The sequence below is a fragment of the Larus michahellis genome, chromosome 13 (assembly GCF_964199755.1).
Source record: "Larus michahellis chromosome 13, bLarMic1.1, whole genome shotgun sequence".
Classification (NCBI taxonomy): domain Eukaryota; kingdom Metazoa; phylum Chordata; class Aves; order Charadriiformes; family Laridae; genus Larus; species Larus michahellis.
In genome coordinates this window covers 15,618,316-15,634,787 of record NC_133908.1, presented here as the reverse complement: position 1 = coordinate 15,634,787, position 16,472 = coordinate 15,618,316, and the positions used below count along the sequence as shown (strand labels likewise).

Sequence of the window (16,472 nt, the reverse complement as noted above, 5' to 3'; positions counted from 1 at the left end):
TCGGCGTGGGGACACGTAGCTGGTGGGATCGCGCCATGGCCTGGACCCCTCTCCTCCTCGTGGTGCTCGCCCATGTCTCAGGTGCCCTGGCCAGACTCGCTGCGCCCGACTGGGGCCTTTGGGGACAGGGGCCGTGGCCCGGGGAGGGCTGTGCTCGTGGTGCACTGGCTGACCCGGGTCTTCTCCCCTCTCTCCTCTCCCTCTCCAGGTTCCCTGGTCCAGGCAGCGGTGACTCAGCCCCCCTCAGTGTCAGCCAATGTGGGAGGAACGGTCAAGATCACCTGCACCGGGAGCAGCTACAGCTATGGCTGGTTCCAGCAGAAGGTTCCTGGCACTGCCCCTGTCACTGTGATCTATTGCAACACCAATAGACCCTCAGGCATCCCTTCGCGATTCTCCGGATCCAAGTCCGGCTCCACGGCCACGTTAACCATCACTGGGGTCCAAGCCGAGGACGAGGCCGTCTATTACTGTGGTAGCTACGACAGCAGCAGTACTGCTGCCACAGTGACACAGAGCAATGGGGAAGTGATACAAAAACCTCCTGCCATCAGAGAGGACAGTTAGGAGTCTCTGCTGTCCCCATTAGATGGTGGGTCTGGTCCCCGCCATGGCCCTGCCCTTGCTGCCCAGTGCTGCAGGTGGCTGTGCCTGGTGTGACTGCCCCAGCCATCCCTTAGTGCCCCAGGTCTGTGCCCGTCCCCTCTCATTTGGGGAGGGAACTCCAGCACTTGGGAATGTGCCATTCTCCACGGCCATGTCAACCATCCCTGAGGTGCCAGCCGAGGCAGAGGCTGTCTCTCACTGTGCTGGCTGGGACACCAGTGCGGATCAGGGTCAGGGTGACTCCCAGCACGGGGGAAATGAGGCACAGACCAGCTGTTGCCCCAGGGCCCCGGGGTGCCGCCTGCTGCTGCTGCTTGGAGGCGGTGGTGGAGCAGCACAGGTGCCTGTGAGGCGGCTCCTGCCCTGGGGCACGTGCTCTGCTCCGGCCGGTCCCCTCCGTGCTGTCCGCAGGGATCAGCCCCCCTGCAGCCCTGCCCTGGCCCTGCTCCTCAGGTCCCTGTGCCCCGGGCACCCTGGGAGGGCAGTGTCGGGGATGGGGGGTCGTGGGGGTGTGGGCATTTCCTATGGGTGCAGCCGTTCTTGGGGTGGGCACGAGGCTGCCGAAGGGGCTGCGATCCCTGCGCCCTGGGTCACAGCAGGGCTGGCCGGGGTCTGCCCCCACGGCTGCAAGCCAGAGCCCCTGGGCTACCCCAGCTCTGGCAGAGTTTGCCCAGCATTGGCCTGTTGGGATCTCGATGGGCTCATGGGGAGGCATTGCTGGAGCCATGGGGCTCGGTGCTGGGCAGCTCTTGTTGTGCTGGGGAGTGGAAAACTGGGACGAGTAAAGGTCTTGAGAGGTTTGGCCTGGGTTTCAGGGAAAGAGCTGGGGCAGAGAAGCAGCAAAGCAAGAGGGTGCCCGCAGGTGCTGGGGCTGGGGAAACCCCCAGAATCGCCAGGGCTGGAGGGGCCTCTGGAGTTCGCCTGGTCCCACCCCCTGCGTGAAGCTGGGTTGGCTCCTGCAGGTTGGCCACAGCCTCTCCAGGCGGGTATTGACTGTCTCCCAGCACGGAGAATTCACAGTGCCCTGGGCAACCTGTTCCAGCACTTGACCGTCCTTACAGCAGAAAAAGGCTTTTGCTGGTTTGGGCAGATTTCCCTGTGTTTCAGCCTGTGCCCCTTGCCCCTCGTGCTGCCTGTGGACACCTCTGAGAGGAGCCTGGCTCCATCTTCCTTCCTGCTGCTTGGAGATACTTATAATGTTGATAAGATGCCCCTGAGGCTCCCCGCCTTCACCTTAGCCATCCCAGCTCTGCCTTTTTGAGCCCTTCATCATCCTCAGGGCCCTTCCCTGGCTTTGCTCCTGTCTGTCCCCATCCCTGGCCGGGGAACCCAGAGCTGACACAGGGCTGCGCTCTGCCTCGGGGCGCTGAGCCGAGGGGAAGGTTCCTCTCTCCTACTGCTGGCCAGTGTCCTGCTAATGCAGCCGATGGGTGCTTGGCTGCCTCCAGTGCAACTTGGTGTCCTCCCGGCCCCCTTGGCCCTTTTCTGCCCCAGGGCTGGCAGCCGCTCGGCCCCAGCGTGCCGCAGGCAGGGGTTGCCCCCCTCCCAGGGGCAGGGCGCTGCATGGCTGCTGTGAGAGAAGGGGCAAGGGCAGCGCTGCAGGGCCCCAGGAGCATCGGGGAGGGCAGGAACGGCCAAAGTCTATGTGGGGCCTGGGACCACCATAGGAGGGGAAGATGCTGAAGGTGGGGTGGGGGGAGCTGGGGGTTGTCACTATTCAGACCCGTCACCGGGAGCTGCAGGCACTGCCTGTTCCCCTGCCCAGCGCCCGGCTCTCCCGCAGCCTTTGGCCCAGCAGCCGCTTGGCTGGGATGGGGATGGGGGTCTGTGCTGGCACGTTTTGGGCTCTGAGCTGGGACGCGTCTCCGTGTCTCCGCTCTGTGCCCGCGGACAAGCCCCGCTGCACCTGGGGTGGTGGGGCTGGGCGGGGAGCGGGGAGGGTCCGGCCCTGAGCGCGGGCTCAGATTTGCATGGAGGGGCCGTGCCGCAGGCGAGCGGGGGCTTAAAAGGGAGTCGGGGTCCGCAACATAGCTCCATCGGCGTGGGGACACGTAGCTGGTGGGATTGCGCCATGGCCTGGACCCCTCTCCTCCTCGTGGTGCTCGCCCATGTCTCAGGTGCCCTGGAGACCCAAGGAGAATGGGCTCATGGGTCTCATTGCACTGCCTGGGGAGGGCTGTGCTCGTGGGGCACTGGCTGACCCGGGTCTTCTCCCCTCTCTCCTCTCCCTCTCCAGGTTCCCTGGTCCAGGCAGCGGTGACTCAGACGCCCCCCTCGGTGTCAGCCAACGTGGGAGGAACGGTCAAGATCACCTGCACCAGTGGTGGCAGCTACTATGGCTGGTTCCAGCAGAAGGAACCTGGCACTGCCCCTGTCACCGTGATCTATGATAACACCAATAGACCCTCGGGCATCCCTTCGCGATTCTCCGGATCCACGTCCGGCTCCACGGCCACGTTAACCATCACTGGGGTCCAAGCGGAGGACGAGGCCGTCTATTACTGTGGTGATAGCAGTACTGATGCCACAGTGACACAGAGCAATGGGGAAGTGATACAAAAACCTCCTGCCACCACAGAGGACAGTTAGGCGTCTCTGCTGTCCCCATTAGATGGTGGGTCTGGTCCCCGCCATGGCCCTGCCCTTGCTGCCCAGTGCTGCAGGTGGCTGTGCCTGGTGTGACTACCCCAGCCATCCCTTAGAGCCCCAGGTCTGTGCCCGTCCCCTCATCTGGGTAGGGGATGACGGCCAGCAGCTCCCTCCCAGCCCCACGCTGTCGGTCCCAGGTCCCCTGTACTCCCCAGCTGCCACCCAGGGCCCTGCTGGGTGTCCCCCTGCCCTTCTCCCAGCCCAGCTGTGCCAGGAGCCCCCAGGCACTGGGCACCTGCTCCCTCCAGCCAGTGCCAATTTTAGCTCATAATGGTTTCTGGGGGTAGATGTTCCCACAAGCTATGCCAGGGCAGTTTCAGGACGGTTTACGCTGCAAGGCTGCTCGGTACATCCTACCATGTTCCTTCTCCTTTGCTTCCAGGCACGATTGGGCAAGCCATGTGGCAGGAGTGGAGAGTGCCTGCCGTGGCCTCCCCTGCTCAGCCCTGGCAGCTGGGACACAGTGGTCATGCCCAGCATCCCCAGTGCCCCCCTGGGGACCCACAGGCCCTCACCCCCACGTGCCAGGGGGGTGTCTGCTATGTCCAGCACAGCATCAGTCCTGCTCCATCCCTCCCACCAAGGATAAGAGCCAGACCTTCAAACTGAACATTGTCCCCCTTTATTATCCTCCCATAAAATGGGACTAAAACCCCATCAAAGTCTGACAAATGCTCAGAAACTGATCTTCCGCAATAGATAGCATCAGCTTCAACTAAATGCTTTGCATAGAAAATGTCAGTGGTTTTTTTTTGGCTAGTTTCAGGCTTTGCACCGGTGCATAAGCCTACCCAGAGGCAAACCAAACCTCTGAAAATGAAAGTGCTTCAAACCACAAAATCATCGAAGCACCATTTATTCTCTAGTGACTAGGCCGATTCACTGACTCTGCCTCTTTCTACAACCACTTGCACAAACCACAGCATTTGAATATTTTTCAAGTTCCATTTCAGTTGGTGCTATTGAAATCCAGCGCTCCAAGAGCTGATTTGCCCTGAGCCAAGCACCCTGTGCCCTGTGAGATTGGCACCACACTGCGAATAAACTTTACAGAGCAGCGGCCAAGCCTTCCCTGGGGAATCTGAGGTTAGTCGGTCTTAGGTGACACCCCTCCTGGCTCACCCCTATCTTGGTTATTGCAGCTGTGTGTAGGCATCCACATCCCTTGTGTGCTTTTCTCTCCTGGTCCCAGCTCTTCCTACAGCCTCTGATGCCTCCTCTCCAACCCCCTGTGCATGCCCTGGCCCTTGGGAGATGCTCCCGGGAGCACTCACCCGAGGGCTGCTGCTCCGAGGGGCTGGGAAGGCAGGGGCTGACAGGAGCAGCAGCCTGGGGGCTGCAGAATGGGCAGGGGTGGCTCTGCGGGAAGCCGAGTTCCTGGGTGGGTAGGGGATACCGTTGGCAGGGTGCTTGGAGCAAACCCGCAGGTCTCTGCAGTCTCCTTGTCTCCTGTGCAGGGAAAATATGTCTGCCACGCTCTTCTGTCCGTGCTGCTCCTCCCTGCTGCTGTTTCAGCTGCTGGGGCAGCACCAGCCCTGAGTTTGGTCCATGGGCACTGGCTTGATCTCCCACAGCAAAGGCAGGAGCTAAATTAAGTTGGAGAAGGCAGCTGGCCAGGGCTCCTCTGCCGTAGGGGCCAGTGCTGGCCAATGCCCCTAGCCCTCCCCTCTGCCTGCGGTCCAGGATCCCCGACCCAGGCCGGGCATTAAGTGCCGAGACCTGCGCTGAGCTCTGTTAGGGCAGAGATAAAATCCCCTGTGAGTCTGGCCTTTGGTCATCACCCACCGCTGCAGCCATAGGTGCCTTCAGCGAGAATCCCGGGCCGTGATGCTCCGTCACGGCTGGCAGGCTTCGCTGGCTCAGGGGGGGCTCTGAAACTCCCCTGCACTGGATCCAGCCCTGCACCAGTGCCTTTGCTGGCGCTGAGATGGTGGGTGTGACAGAGGGAAGTGCTTATTTACCCTCGGTGGGATGGTCCAGCGCCCCGCGTGCAGGGCTGAGCTCTGGGAGAGTGGCGGGCGCAGCGCAATGGCAGCCAGGGCTGCTCCGCTCCCCTGCCCTGGGCTGCGCGGGCACAGGGCACCCTGACCCAGCTGCTGTGAGGGGGCTCACCGCCCACCAGGGACCAACAATCCTGCCCAGGTAAGGATGTGGGCTGTGCCGGGGTCCGGTTTTGCCCCAGAGCGCAGAGCCAGGCTGCAGGGTGGCGCGGGCGCCGGGTGGTGAGGTCCCCTATGAAACCACGGCACCTACGGCAGCGCCGGTGTTTCTGGGCAGTGGGAAGGATGGATGGATGGTTTGTTCATGAGGTTTATCCACACACATACTGTACAATGGCTGGACAGTGGGCAGTGCCCTGCAGGGCATCCCACAGCCACCGGCGTGGCAGCAGCGCAGGTTGAGGCAAGGTGTTGCCTGTCATGCCTAAGGGGCACCCAAAGCCTCCACCAGCCCTTCCTCACCCAGGATTCACGTCCCCACACCACAGGCATGGATATGGGCTTGTAATGAGCACAAAGCGTGTGGTCCTGGGTAGCAGTGGGTCCTTGGAGCAATCAATGACTCAGCCACAGCTCTGGAGAGACTGTCCAATGCTGTCAATGAAGGATAACAGGGATAAGGCCACCCATTTTCCCGTGGCCCCTCAAGAAAGGACACAAAGTTGTCCTCACATGGCTGTCCTGCTGCTCCTGCCTTGCCACATCCACCGGGACGTGTCCAGCACTGTGCATCCAACCTGTTGTGTCCCTCGGGGCACATTCATCCCATCACCTTCATCCTGCTGTGTCCATCGGGGCACCTTCATCCCACCACCTCCATCCTGCTGCATCCATTGGGCATCTCCATCTCATCACCTCCATCGTGCCACATCCACGGGGCCCAGGACTCCTCGTACCATGGGGCAGAAGGTTTTTGCATGGCCCTGTATCACTGTGTGGTGCTTTCGGGGCCGGGACCATGTTGACCGTCCTAGGTGAGTCGCCGATTTCTTCTCGGTCTTTCCTTCCCCACCCCGAAATCGTGACATTTTGTCGATTTTCGATGATTTGGGGGGGTTTTCTCGGGCTTGGGGCTGGGCTGGGGTCTGCCGCCGGTTCGGGGACGGGCACTAAGCGCAGCGTTGCGGGCTCTGTCTTGTCACTGCGGACTTGGAGGGCTCTGGGGCACGCCACAGAGGATTGGGGGATATTTTCTCCCTTGAAAGATCTTAAAATTTGGCCAGGAAATGTGACTGAGGTCTCAGACAGGCAATTTCAAAAACTCAGTTTTAGATCTCTAAGAAAGTCAGGTTTTGTCTTTGTTAAAGAAATTAGTCATTAGTCTAAGGTCTAAGTTCTCAACTCTTAGTCCTGAGGACTAAGTCCGTTGCCCTCGGTGAGGAGCAGGGGCTTCTCCGCGGGGTCCCGCGCCCGAGGCTGCGCGTGCTGCCAAAGGGCAGCCCGGCCTCGGCCGCGAGCGGGCTGAAGTCGCGGCCAACTTTGTGTTGAAATGTCACGTCCCCGGGATCTTAGCGAAAAGTTTTCAGGGGCCTCTTAAAGATCCCGTTGTCCAGGTAAGCCGTGTCAAAAATGGAGACTGTTGTGTTGAAAATGCTGCCGGGAACGTCGTTTGCCTGTCTTTGTCTGTAATTTTTAAAAGAAGTCAGTCAAAAATCCCGATCTGACCCAAATTACTAGGGGCGTAAAATCAAGAAAAATGTAGTTTGCCAATTTCTTCAGCAGAAAGTTTTTAATGGCAGAGTCCTCCTGGGTTTCAATTAGAGAGAGAGAGAGAGAGAGAGATTTATACATTTGAGGAGGCAGCAGAACCACCTCGGAAAGACCGAACATCTTTTCTCCATCTTCCTTCGGGTGATTCTTAGTTTTACTTTTTCTGAGACAAGTCTGAAGGTGTCTGAAAGCAGAACTAGGCAGAAAACAGGATGGTTTGTCTTGGAAATTCTGATTTTTTAAAAAAATTGCCTTGCAAAAGGAAAGAAATGGTTTTATGGCAACTAACCACAGATATTTTTTTAATATATGTAATATATATATGAATATATATTATATAAAATATATATCTTACATAATATATAAGATATATAATATATAATGTATATTTTATATTATATAATATATAATAATATAAAATATATATTATATAATATGTTATTTTATATAATATATATTATATTATATATTATGTATTACACAGTTTTATATATGAAATATATGTAAAAATACATAAGTATGTCTATTATATAAATGATATATAATTATACATATATTTATATAATATATACAATATATATGTAGTATATTGTATATTTTATATATGTAATATAATACACATGTCTATGGTGCGTATTAGTTATATCTATAGATATCTATAATATATAATGTGTATATGCACATATATACACATATAGTGTATATCTATAACGTATATACAGCTATATATGGGTGTACGTGTATTACACACACACATATATACACATATATTTATATATATACACATATATATAAAAAAAATATAGATGTATCCCAAATCTAAGTACACTGGAGTTCTAAACGATAAACCCTTGGCTGTGGGGGAAGCGCGGAGTTTCTGGGCAGGGCGGGCAGGGTCTATGGCGGGGCACAGGGTCCCCCCTGACCCCTCTTTCTCCCCCGCAGGCCAGCCCAAGGTGGCCCCCACGGTCCACCTCTTCCCACCGTCCAGCGAGGAGCTCTCGACGCAGAACAAAGCCACCCTGGTGTGCCTGATGGGAGACTTCTACCCCGGCGTCGTGGAGGTGACCTGGACGGCCAACGGCCAGACCCTCAGCAGCAACGTGGAGACCAGCCGGCCCCAGCGGCAGACCAACAACAAGTACATGGCCAGCAGCTACCTGACGCTGAGCGCCTCCGAATGGAAGAGCGACAAGACCTACGCCTGCAAGGTCACGCACGAGGCCGGCAACGCGGAGAAGACTGTGAAGAGCTCCCAGTGCTCTTAACCCTGCCGGGATCCCCCCGCGCCCGCCGGCCCCTCGCCGGCCCCCTCCCTCTTACCCGCTGCTGGTGGCAGCGGCTCCCCCCACTCTGCAGATGTCTCTCCCTACATCCCCCCGTCCCCTGCTCCTGTCCCCCTGCCCTGAGTGTCACACAAATAAACGCCGACACTGAACTAGCGCTGGCTCAGCATCCCTGTCTCTGTGTCCTTCCAATGCGCCTGCTCCCCCCGCGCCGGCCGGCGTCGCCCCAGTGGCACCAGTATGGAGGAGGGTGGGATGGGAACACACGTGCGTGCACACACACACGCGCGCACATTGCTGGGGGTGCCAGGGCTCCCTGCAGCTCTCGCTCAGCCCTGCGGGCCCCGCTGAACCCCCCCGGCACCACCAAACCCCAGGGGAGCAGCCTGGGGCACCAGCCCCGTCTGAATTCCCGTGCCGGTGGCAAGCATGTGGCCCTGGCGATGCCAGCCTTGTCCCTCGCCCACTGGCCTCTGGGCACCAGGTGCCATGGCCATCCATGTCCCTTTGCTGGCCAGCCCTGGCTCTGTCCCCGTTTCCTTTGTCACCCTTGTGTCCCTGGGGTGGGGGTGCCAGTGTAGCCAGCCCCGGCATGCACATGCACCAGTCTGCCCCCTGCGCCCTGTGCCGCGGCAGCCTGGGCCCCTGCATGCCAGATGCCCTGTCCCCGGCACAGCCCCAGGGAAGTTTCCCTGTGGCCCTGCACATAGAGTGACTCCCAGCCACAGCTGTGCCGAGAGCATCAGTGCTCAGCTGTGGGCACCCATCAAAGTTGGCAGGAGCCACCTCGGGAATCGGGGACGGGAGCACCAGGCCACGCTGTGTGCCGTTCTGGGGGAGATATCCCCTCCCCGGGCTCCTGGTAAAAGGGGAGAGCCCCAGCCCATTCCTCTCCCTGGGCTGTGTCGGTGCCAGTGGGGTGCCTGGCCCCATCAGGCTTTGGGTTGCCACTTGTCCCTGCAGGAGCCTTCTGGGGGCACAGAATCATAGAATCACAGAATGGTTTGGGTTGGAAGGGACCTTTAAAGGCCATCTGATCCAACCCCCCTGCCCTGGGCAGGGACACCTCCCACCAGCCCAGGTTGCTCCGAGCCCCGTCCAACCTGGCCTTGAACCCCTCCAGGGATGGGGCAGCCACAGCTTCTCTGGGCAACCTGGGCCAGGGGCTCACCCCCCTCACAGCAAACAATTTAATTTCTTCCTAATATCTAACCTAAATTTACCTTCTTTCAGTTTAAAACCATTCCCCCCTTGTCCTATGGCTCCCCTCCCTGCTCCAGAGTCCCTCCCCAGCTTTCCTGGAACACCTGTGCATCCAACCTGTTGTGTCCCTCGGGGCACATTCATCCCATCACCCTCATCCCACTGTGTCCATCGGGGCACCTTCATCCCACCACCTCCATCCTGCTGCATCCATTGGGCATCTCCATCTCATCACCTCCATCGTGCCACATCCACGGGGCCCAGGACTCCTCGTACCATGGGGCAGAAGGTTTTTGCATGGTCCTGTATCACTCTGTGGTACTTTTGGGGCCGGGACCATGTTGACCGTCCTAGGTGAGTCGCCGATTTCTTCTCGGTCTTTCCTTCCCCACCCCGAAATCGTGACATTTTGTCGATTTTCGATGATTTGGGGGGGGTTTTCTCGGACTTGGGGCTGGGCTGGGGTCTGCCGCCGGTTCGGGGACGGGCACTAAGCGCAGCGTTGCGGGCTCTGTCTTGTCACTGCGGACTTGGAGGGCTCTGGGGCACGCCACAGAGGACTGGGGGATATTTTCTCCCTTGAAAGATCTTAAAATTTGGCCAGGAAATGTGACTGAGGTCTCAGACAGGCAATTTCAAAAACTCAGTTTTAGATCTCTAAGAAAGTCAGGTTTTGTCTTTGTTAAAGAAATTAGTCATTAGTCTAAGGTCTAAGTTCTCAACTCTTAGTCCTGAGGACTAAGTCCGTTGCCCTCGGTGAGGAGCAGGGGCTTCTCCGCGGGGTCCCGCGCCCGAGGCTGCGCGTGCTGCCAAAGGGCAGCCCGGCCTCGGCCGCGAGCGGGCTGAAGTCGCGGCCAACTTTGTGTTGAAATGTCACGTCCCCGGGATCTTAGCGAAAAGTTTTCAGGGGCCTCTTAAAGATCCCGTTGTCCAGGTAAGCCGTGTCAAAAATGGAGACTGTTGTGTTGAAAATGCTGCCGGGAACGTCGTTTGCCTGTCTTTGTCTGTAATTTTTAAAAGAAGTCAGTCAAAAATCCCGATCTGACCCAAATTACTAGGGGCGTAAAATCAAGAAAAATGTAGTTTGCCAATTTCTTCAGCAGAAAGTTTTTAATGGCAGAGTCCTCCTGGGTTTCAATTAGAGAGAGAGAGAGAGAGAGAGATTTATACATTTGAGGAGGCAGCAGAACCACCTCGGAAAGACCGAACATCTTTTCTCCATCTTCCTTCGGGTGATTCTTAGTTTTACTTTTTCTGAGACAAGTCTGAAGGTGTCTGAAAGCAGAACTAGGCAGAAAACAGGATGGTTTGTCTTGGAAATTCTGATTTTTTAAAAAAATTGCCTTGCAAAAGGAAAGAAATGGTTTTATGGCAACTAACCACAGATATTTTTTTAATATATGTAATATATATGAGAATATATATGAGAATATATATTATATAAAATATATATCTTACATAATATATAAGATATATAATATATATGTATATTTTATATTATATAATATATAATAATATAAAATATATATTGTATAATATGTTATTTTATATAATATATGTTATATTATTTATTATGTATTAACACATAGTTTTATATATGAAATATGTGTAAGAATACATAAGTATGTCTATTATATAAATGATATATAATTATACATATATTTATATAATATATACAATATATATGTAGTATATTGTATATTTTATATATGTAATATAATATACATGTCTATGGTGCGTATTAGTTATATCTATAGATATCTATAATATATAATGTGTATATGCACATATATACACATATAGTGTATATCTATAATGTATATACAGCTATATATGGGTGTACGTGTATTGCACACACACATATATACACATATATTTATATATATACACATATATATAAAAAAAATACAGATGTATCCCAAATCTAAGTACACTGGAGTTCTAAACGATAAACCCTTGGCTGTGGGGGAAGCGCGGAGTTTCTGGGCAGGGCGGGCAGGGTCTATGGCGGGGCACAGGGTCCCCCCTGACCCCTCTTTCTCCCCCGCAGGCCCAGGCCAGAGCAAGGTGCCCCCCACGGTCCACCTCTTCCCGCCGTCCAGCGAGGAGCTCTCGACGCAGAACAAAGCCACCCTGGTGTGCCTGATGGGAGACTTCTACCCCGGCTTCGTGGAGGTGACCTGGACGGCCGACGGCCAAACCCTCAGCAGCAACGTGGAGACCAGCCGGCCCCAGCGGCAGACCAACAACAAGTACATGGCCAGCAGCTACCTGACGCTGAGCGCCTCCGAATGGAAGAGCGACAAGACCTACGCCTGCAAGGTCACGCACGAGGCCGGCAACGCGGAGAAGACTGTGAAGAGCTCCCAGTGCTCTTAACCCTGCCGGGATCCCCCCGCGCCCGCCGGCCCCTCGCCGGCCCCCTCCCTCTTACCCGCTGCTGGTGGCAGCGGCTCCCCCCCCTCTGCAGATGTCTCTCCCTACATCCCCCCGTCCCCTGCTCCTGTCCCCCCGCCCTGAGTGTCACACAAATAAACGCCGACACTGAACTAGCGCTGGCTCAGCATCCCTGTCTCTGTGTCCTTCCAATGCGCCTGCTCCCCCCGCGCCGGCCGGCGTCGCCCCAGTGGCACCAGTACGGAGGAGGGTGGGATGGGAACACACGTGCGTGCACACACACACGCGCGCACATTGCTGGGGGTGCCAGGGCTCCCTGCAGCTCTCGCTCAGCCCTGCGGGCCCCGCTGAACCCCCCCGGCACCACCAAACCCCAGGGGAGCAGCCTGGGGCACCAGCCCCGTCTGAATTCCCGTGCCGGTGGCAAGCATGTGGCCCTGGCGATGCCAGCCTTGTCCCTCGCCCACTGGCCTCTGGGCACCAGGTGCCATGGCCATCCATGTCCCTTTGCTGGCCAGCCCTGGCTCTGTCCCCGTTTCCTTTGTCACCCTTGTGTCCCCGGGGTGGGGGTGCCAGTGTAGCCAGCCCCGGCATGCACATGCACCAGTCTGCCCCCTGCACCCTGTGCCGCGGCAGCCTGGGCCCCTGCATGCCAGATGCCCTGTCCCCGGCACAGCCCCAGGGAAGTTTCCCTGTGGCCCTGCACATAGAGTGACTCCCAGCCACAGCTGTGCCGAGAGCATCAGTGCTCAGCTGTGGGCACCCATCAAAGTTGGCAGGAGCCACCTCGGGAATCGGGGACGGGAGCACCAGGCCACGCTGTGTGCCGTTCTGGGGGAGATATCCCCTCCCCAGGCTCCTGGTAAAAGGGGAGAGCCCCAGCCCATTCCTCTCCCTGGGCTGTGTCGGTGCCAGTGGGGTGCCTGGCCCCATCAGGCTTTGGGTTGCCACTTGTCCCTGCAGGAGCCTTCTGGGGGCACAGAATCATAGAATCACAGAATGGTTTGGGTTGGAAGGGACCTTTAAAGGCCATCTAATCCAACCCCCCTGCCCTGGGCAGGGACACCTCCCACCAGCCCAGGTTGCTCCGAGCCCCGTCCAACCTGGCCTTGAACCCCTCCAGGGATGGGGCAGCCACAGCTTCTCTGGGCAACCTGGGCCAGGGGCTCACCCCCCTCACAGCAAACAATTTAATTTCTTCCTAATATCTAACCTAAATCTACCTTCTTTCAGTTTAAAACCATTCCCCCCTTGTCCTATGGCTCCCCTCCCTGCTCCAGAGTCCCTCCCCAGCTTTCCTGGAACACCTGTGCATCCAACCTGTTGTGTCCCTCGGGGCACATTCATCCCATCACCCTCATCCCACTGTGTCCATCGGGGCACCTTCATCCCACCACCTCCATCCTGCTGCATCCATTGGGCATCTCCATCTCATCACCTCCATCGTGCCACATCCACGGGGCCCAGGACTCCTCGTACCATGGGGCAGAAGGTTTTTGCATGGTCCTGTATCACTCTGTGGTACTTTTGGGGCCGGGACCATGTTGACCGTCCTAGGTGAGTCGCCGATTTCTTCTCGGTCTTTCCTTCCCCACCCCGAAATCGTGACATTTTGTCGATTTTCGATGATTTGGGGGGGGTTTTCTCGGACTTGGGGCTGGGCTGGGGTCTGCCGCCGGTTCGGGGACGGGCACTAAGCGCAGCGTTGCGGGCTCTGTCTTGTCACTGCGGACTTGGAGGGCTCTGGGGCACGCCACAGAGGACTGGGGGATATTTTCTCCCTTGAAAGATCTTAAAATTTGGCCAGGAAATGTGACTGAGGTCTCAGACAGGCAATTTCAAAAACTCAGTTTTAGATCTCTAAGAAAGTCAGGTTTTGTCTTTGTTAAAGAAATTAGTCATTAGTCTAAGGTCTAAGTTCTCAACTCTTAGTCCTGAGGACTAAGTCCGTTGCCCTCGGTGAGGAGCAGGGGCTTCTCCGCGGGGTCCCGCGCCCGAGGCTGCGCGTGCTGCCAAAGGGCAGCCCGGCCTCGGCCGCGAGCGGGCTGAAGTCGCGGCCAACTTTGTGTTGAAATGTCACGTCCCCGGGATCTTAGCAAAAAGTTTTCAGGGGCCTCTTAAAGATCCCGTTGTCCAGGTAAGCCGTGTCAAAAATGGAGACTGTTGTGTTGAAAATGCTGCCGGGAACGTCGTTTGCCTGTCTTTGTCTGTAATTTTTAAAAGAAGTCAGTCAAAAATCCCGATCTGACCCAAATTACTAGGGGCGTAAAATCAAGAAAAATGTAGTTTGCCAATTTCTTCAGCAGAAAGTTTTTAATGGCAGAGTCCTCCTGGGTTTCAATTAGAGAGAGAGAGAGAGAGAGAGATTTATACATTTGAGGAGGCAGCAGAACCACCTCGGAAAGACCGAACATCTTTTCTCCATCTTCCTTCGGGTGATTCTTAGTTTTACTTTTTCTGAGACAAGTCTGAAGGTGTCTGAAAGCAGAACTAGGCAGAAAACAGGATGGTTTGTCTTGGAAATTCTGATTTTTTAAAAAAATTGCCTTGCAAAAGGAAAGAAATGGTTTTATGGCAACTAACCACAGATATTTTTTTAATATATGTAATATATATGAGAATATATATGAGAATATATATTATATAAAATATATATCTTACATAATATATAAGATATATAATATATATGTATATTTTATATTATATAATATATAATAATATAAAATATATATTGTATAATATGTTATTTTATATAATATATATTATATTATTTATTATGTATTAACACATAGTTTTATATATGAAATATGTGTAAGAATACATAAGTATGTCTATTATATAAATGATATATAATTATACATATATTTATATAATATATACAATATATATGTAGTATATTGTATATTTTATATATGTAATATAATATACATGTCTATGGTGCGTATTAGTTATATCTATAGATATCTATAATATATAATGTGTATATGCACATATATACACATATAGTGTATATCTATAATGTATATACAGCTATATATGGGTGTACGTGTATTGCACACACACATATATACACATATATTTATATATATACACATATATATAAAAAAAATACAGATGTATCCCAAATCTAAGTACACTGGAGTTCTAAACGATAAACCCTTGGCTGTGGGGGAAGCGCGGAGTTTCTGGGCAGGGCGGGCAGGGTCTATGGCGGGGCACAGGGTCCCCCCTGACCCCTCTTTCTCCCCCGCAGGCCCAGGCCAGAGCAAGGTGCCCCCCACGGTCCACCTCTTCCCGCCGTCCAGCGAGGAGCTCTCGACGCAGAACAAAGCCACCCTGGTGTGCCTGATGGGAGACTTCTACCCCGGCTTCGTGGAGGTGACCTGGACGGCCAACGGCCAAACCCTCAGCAGCAACGTGGAGACCAGCCGGCCCCAGCGGCAGACCAACAACAAGTACATGGCCAGCAGCTACCTGACGCTGAGCGCCTCCGAATGGAAGAGCGACAAGACCTACGCCTGCAAGGTCAAGCACGAGGCCGGCAACGCGGAGAAGACTGTGAAGAGCTCCCAGTGCTCTTAACCCTGCCGGGATCCCCCCGCGCCCGCCGGTCCCTCGCCGGCCCCCTCCCTCTTACCCGCTGCTGGTGGCAGTGGCTCCCCCCCCTCTGCAGATGTCTCTCCCTACATCCCCCCGTCCCCTGCTCCTGTCCCCCCGCCCTGAGTGTCACACAAATAAACGCCGACACTGAACTAGCGCTGGCTCAGCATCCCTGTCTCTGTGTCCTTCCAATGCGCCTGCTCCCCCCGCGCCGGCCGGCGTCGCCCCAGTGGCACCAGTATGGAGGAGGGTGGGATGGGAACACACGTGCGTGCACACACACACGCGCGCACATTGCTGGGGGTGCCAGGGCTCCCTGCAGCTCTCGCTCAGCCCTGCGGGCCCCGCTGAACCCCCCCGGCACCACCAAACCCCAGGGGAGCAGCCTGGGGCACCAGCCCCGTCTGAATTCCCGTGCCGGTGGCAAGCATGTGGCCCTGGCGATGCCAGCCTTGTCCCTCGCCCACTGGCCTCTGGGCACCAGGTGCCATGGCCATCCATGTCCCTTTGCTGGCCAGCCCTGGCTCTGTCCCCGTTTCCTTTGTCACCCTTGTGTCCCCGGGGTGGGGGTGCCAGTGTAGCCAGCCCCGGCATGCACATGCACCAGTCTGCCCCCTGCACCCTGTGCCGCGGCAGCCTGGGCCCCTGCATGCCAGATGCCCTGTCCCCGGCACAGCCCCAGGGAAGTTTCCCTGTGGCCCTGCACATAGAGTGACTCCCAGCCACAGCTGTGCCGAGAGCATCAGTGCTCAGCTGTGGGCACCCATCAAAGTTGGCAGGAGCCACCTCGGGAATCGGGGACGGGAGCACCAGGCCACGCTGTGTGCCGTTCTGGGGGAGATATCCCCTCCCCGGGCTCCTGGTAAAAGGGGAGAGCCCCAGCCCATTCCTCTCCCTGGGCTGTGTCGGTGCCAGTGGGGTGCCTGGCCCCATCAGGCTTTGGGTTGCCACTTGTCCCTGCAGGAGCCTTCTGGGGGCACAGAATCATAGAATCACAGAATGGTTTGGGTTGGAAGGGACC

General features: G+C 55.5%; 1 protein-coding gene and 3 gene segments (V, D, J or C); all 4 read left to right on the top strand.

The window, feature by feature from the left end:
* Window positions 1-8,420, top strand: LOC141750769 (immunoglobulin lambda-1 light chain-like). The gene is made up of 4 exons (XM_074606446.1): window positions 1-81; window positions 209-500; window positions 6,192-6,229; window positions 7,911-8,420. The coding sequence occupies exons 1-4, from the start codon at window positions 36-38 to the stop codon at window positions 8,231-8,233; spliced, it is 699 nt and encodes a 232-aa protein (XP_074462547.1). The 5' UTR covers window positions 1-35; the 3' UTR covers window positions 8,234-8,420.
* Window positions 2,645-3,195, top strand: LOC141750651 (Ig lambda chain V-1 region-like). The segment is given in 2 exon segments: window positions 2,645-2,723; window positions 2,843-3,195. Coding segments are annotated over 2 exon segments (399 nt in total).
* Window positions 8,421-9,770: 1,350 nt separating the features above from the next.
* LOC141750768 (Ig lambda chain C region-like) lies at window positions 9,771-12,020 on the top strand. The segment is given in 2 exon segments: window positions 9,771-9,808; window positions 11,511-12,020. Coding segments are annotated over 2 exon segments (339 nt in total).
* Window positions 12,021-13,346: 1,326 nt separating this feature from the next.
* Window positions 13,347-15,620, top strand: LOC141750767 (Ig lambda chain C region-like). The segment is given in 2 exon segments: window positions 13,347-13,408; window positions 15,111-15,620. Coding segments are annotated over 2 exon segments (339 nt in total).
* Window positions 15,621-16,472: the final 852 nt, after the last annotated feature.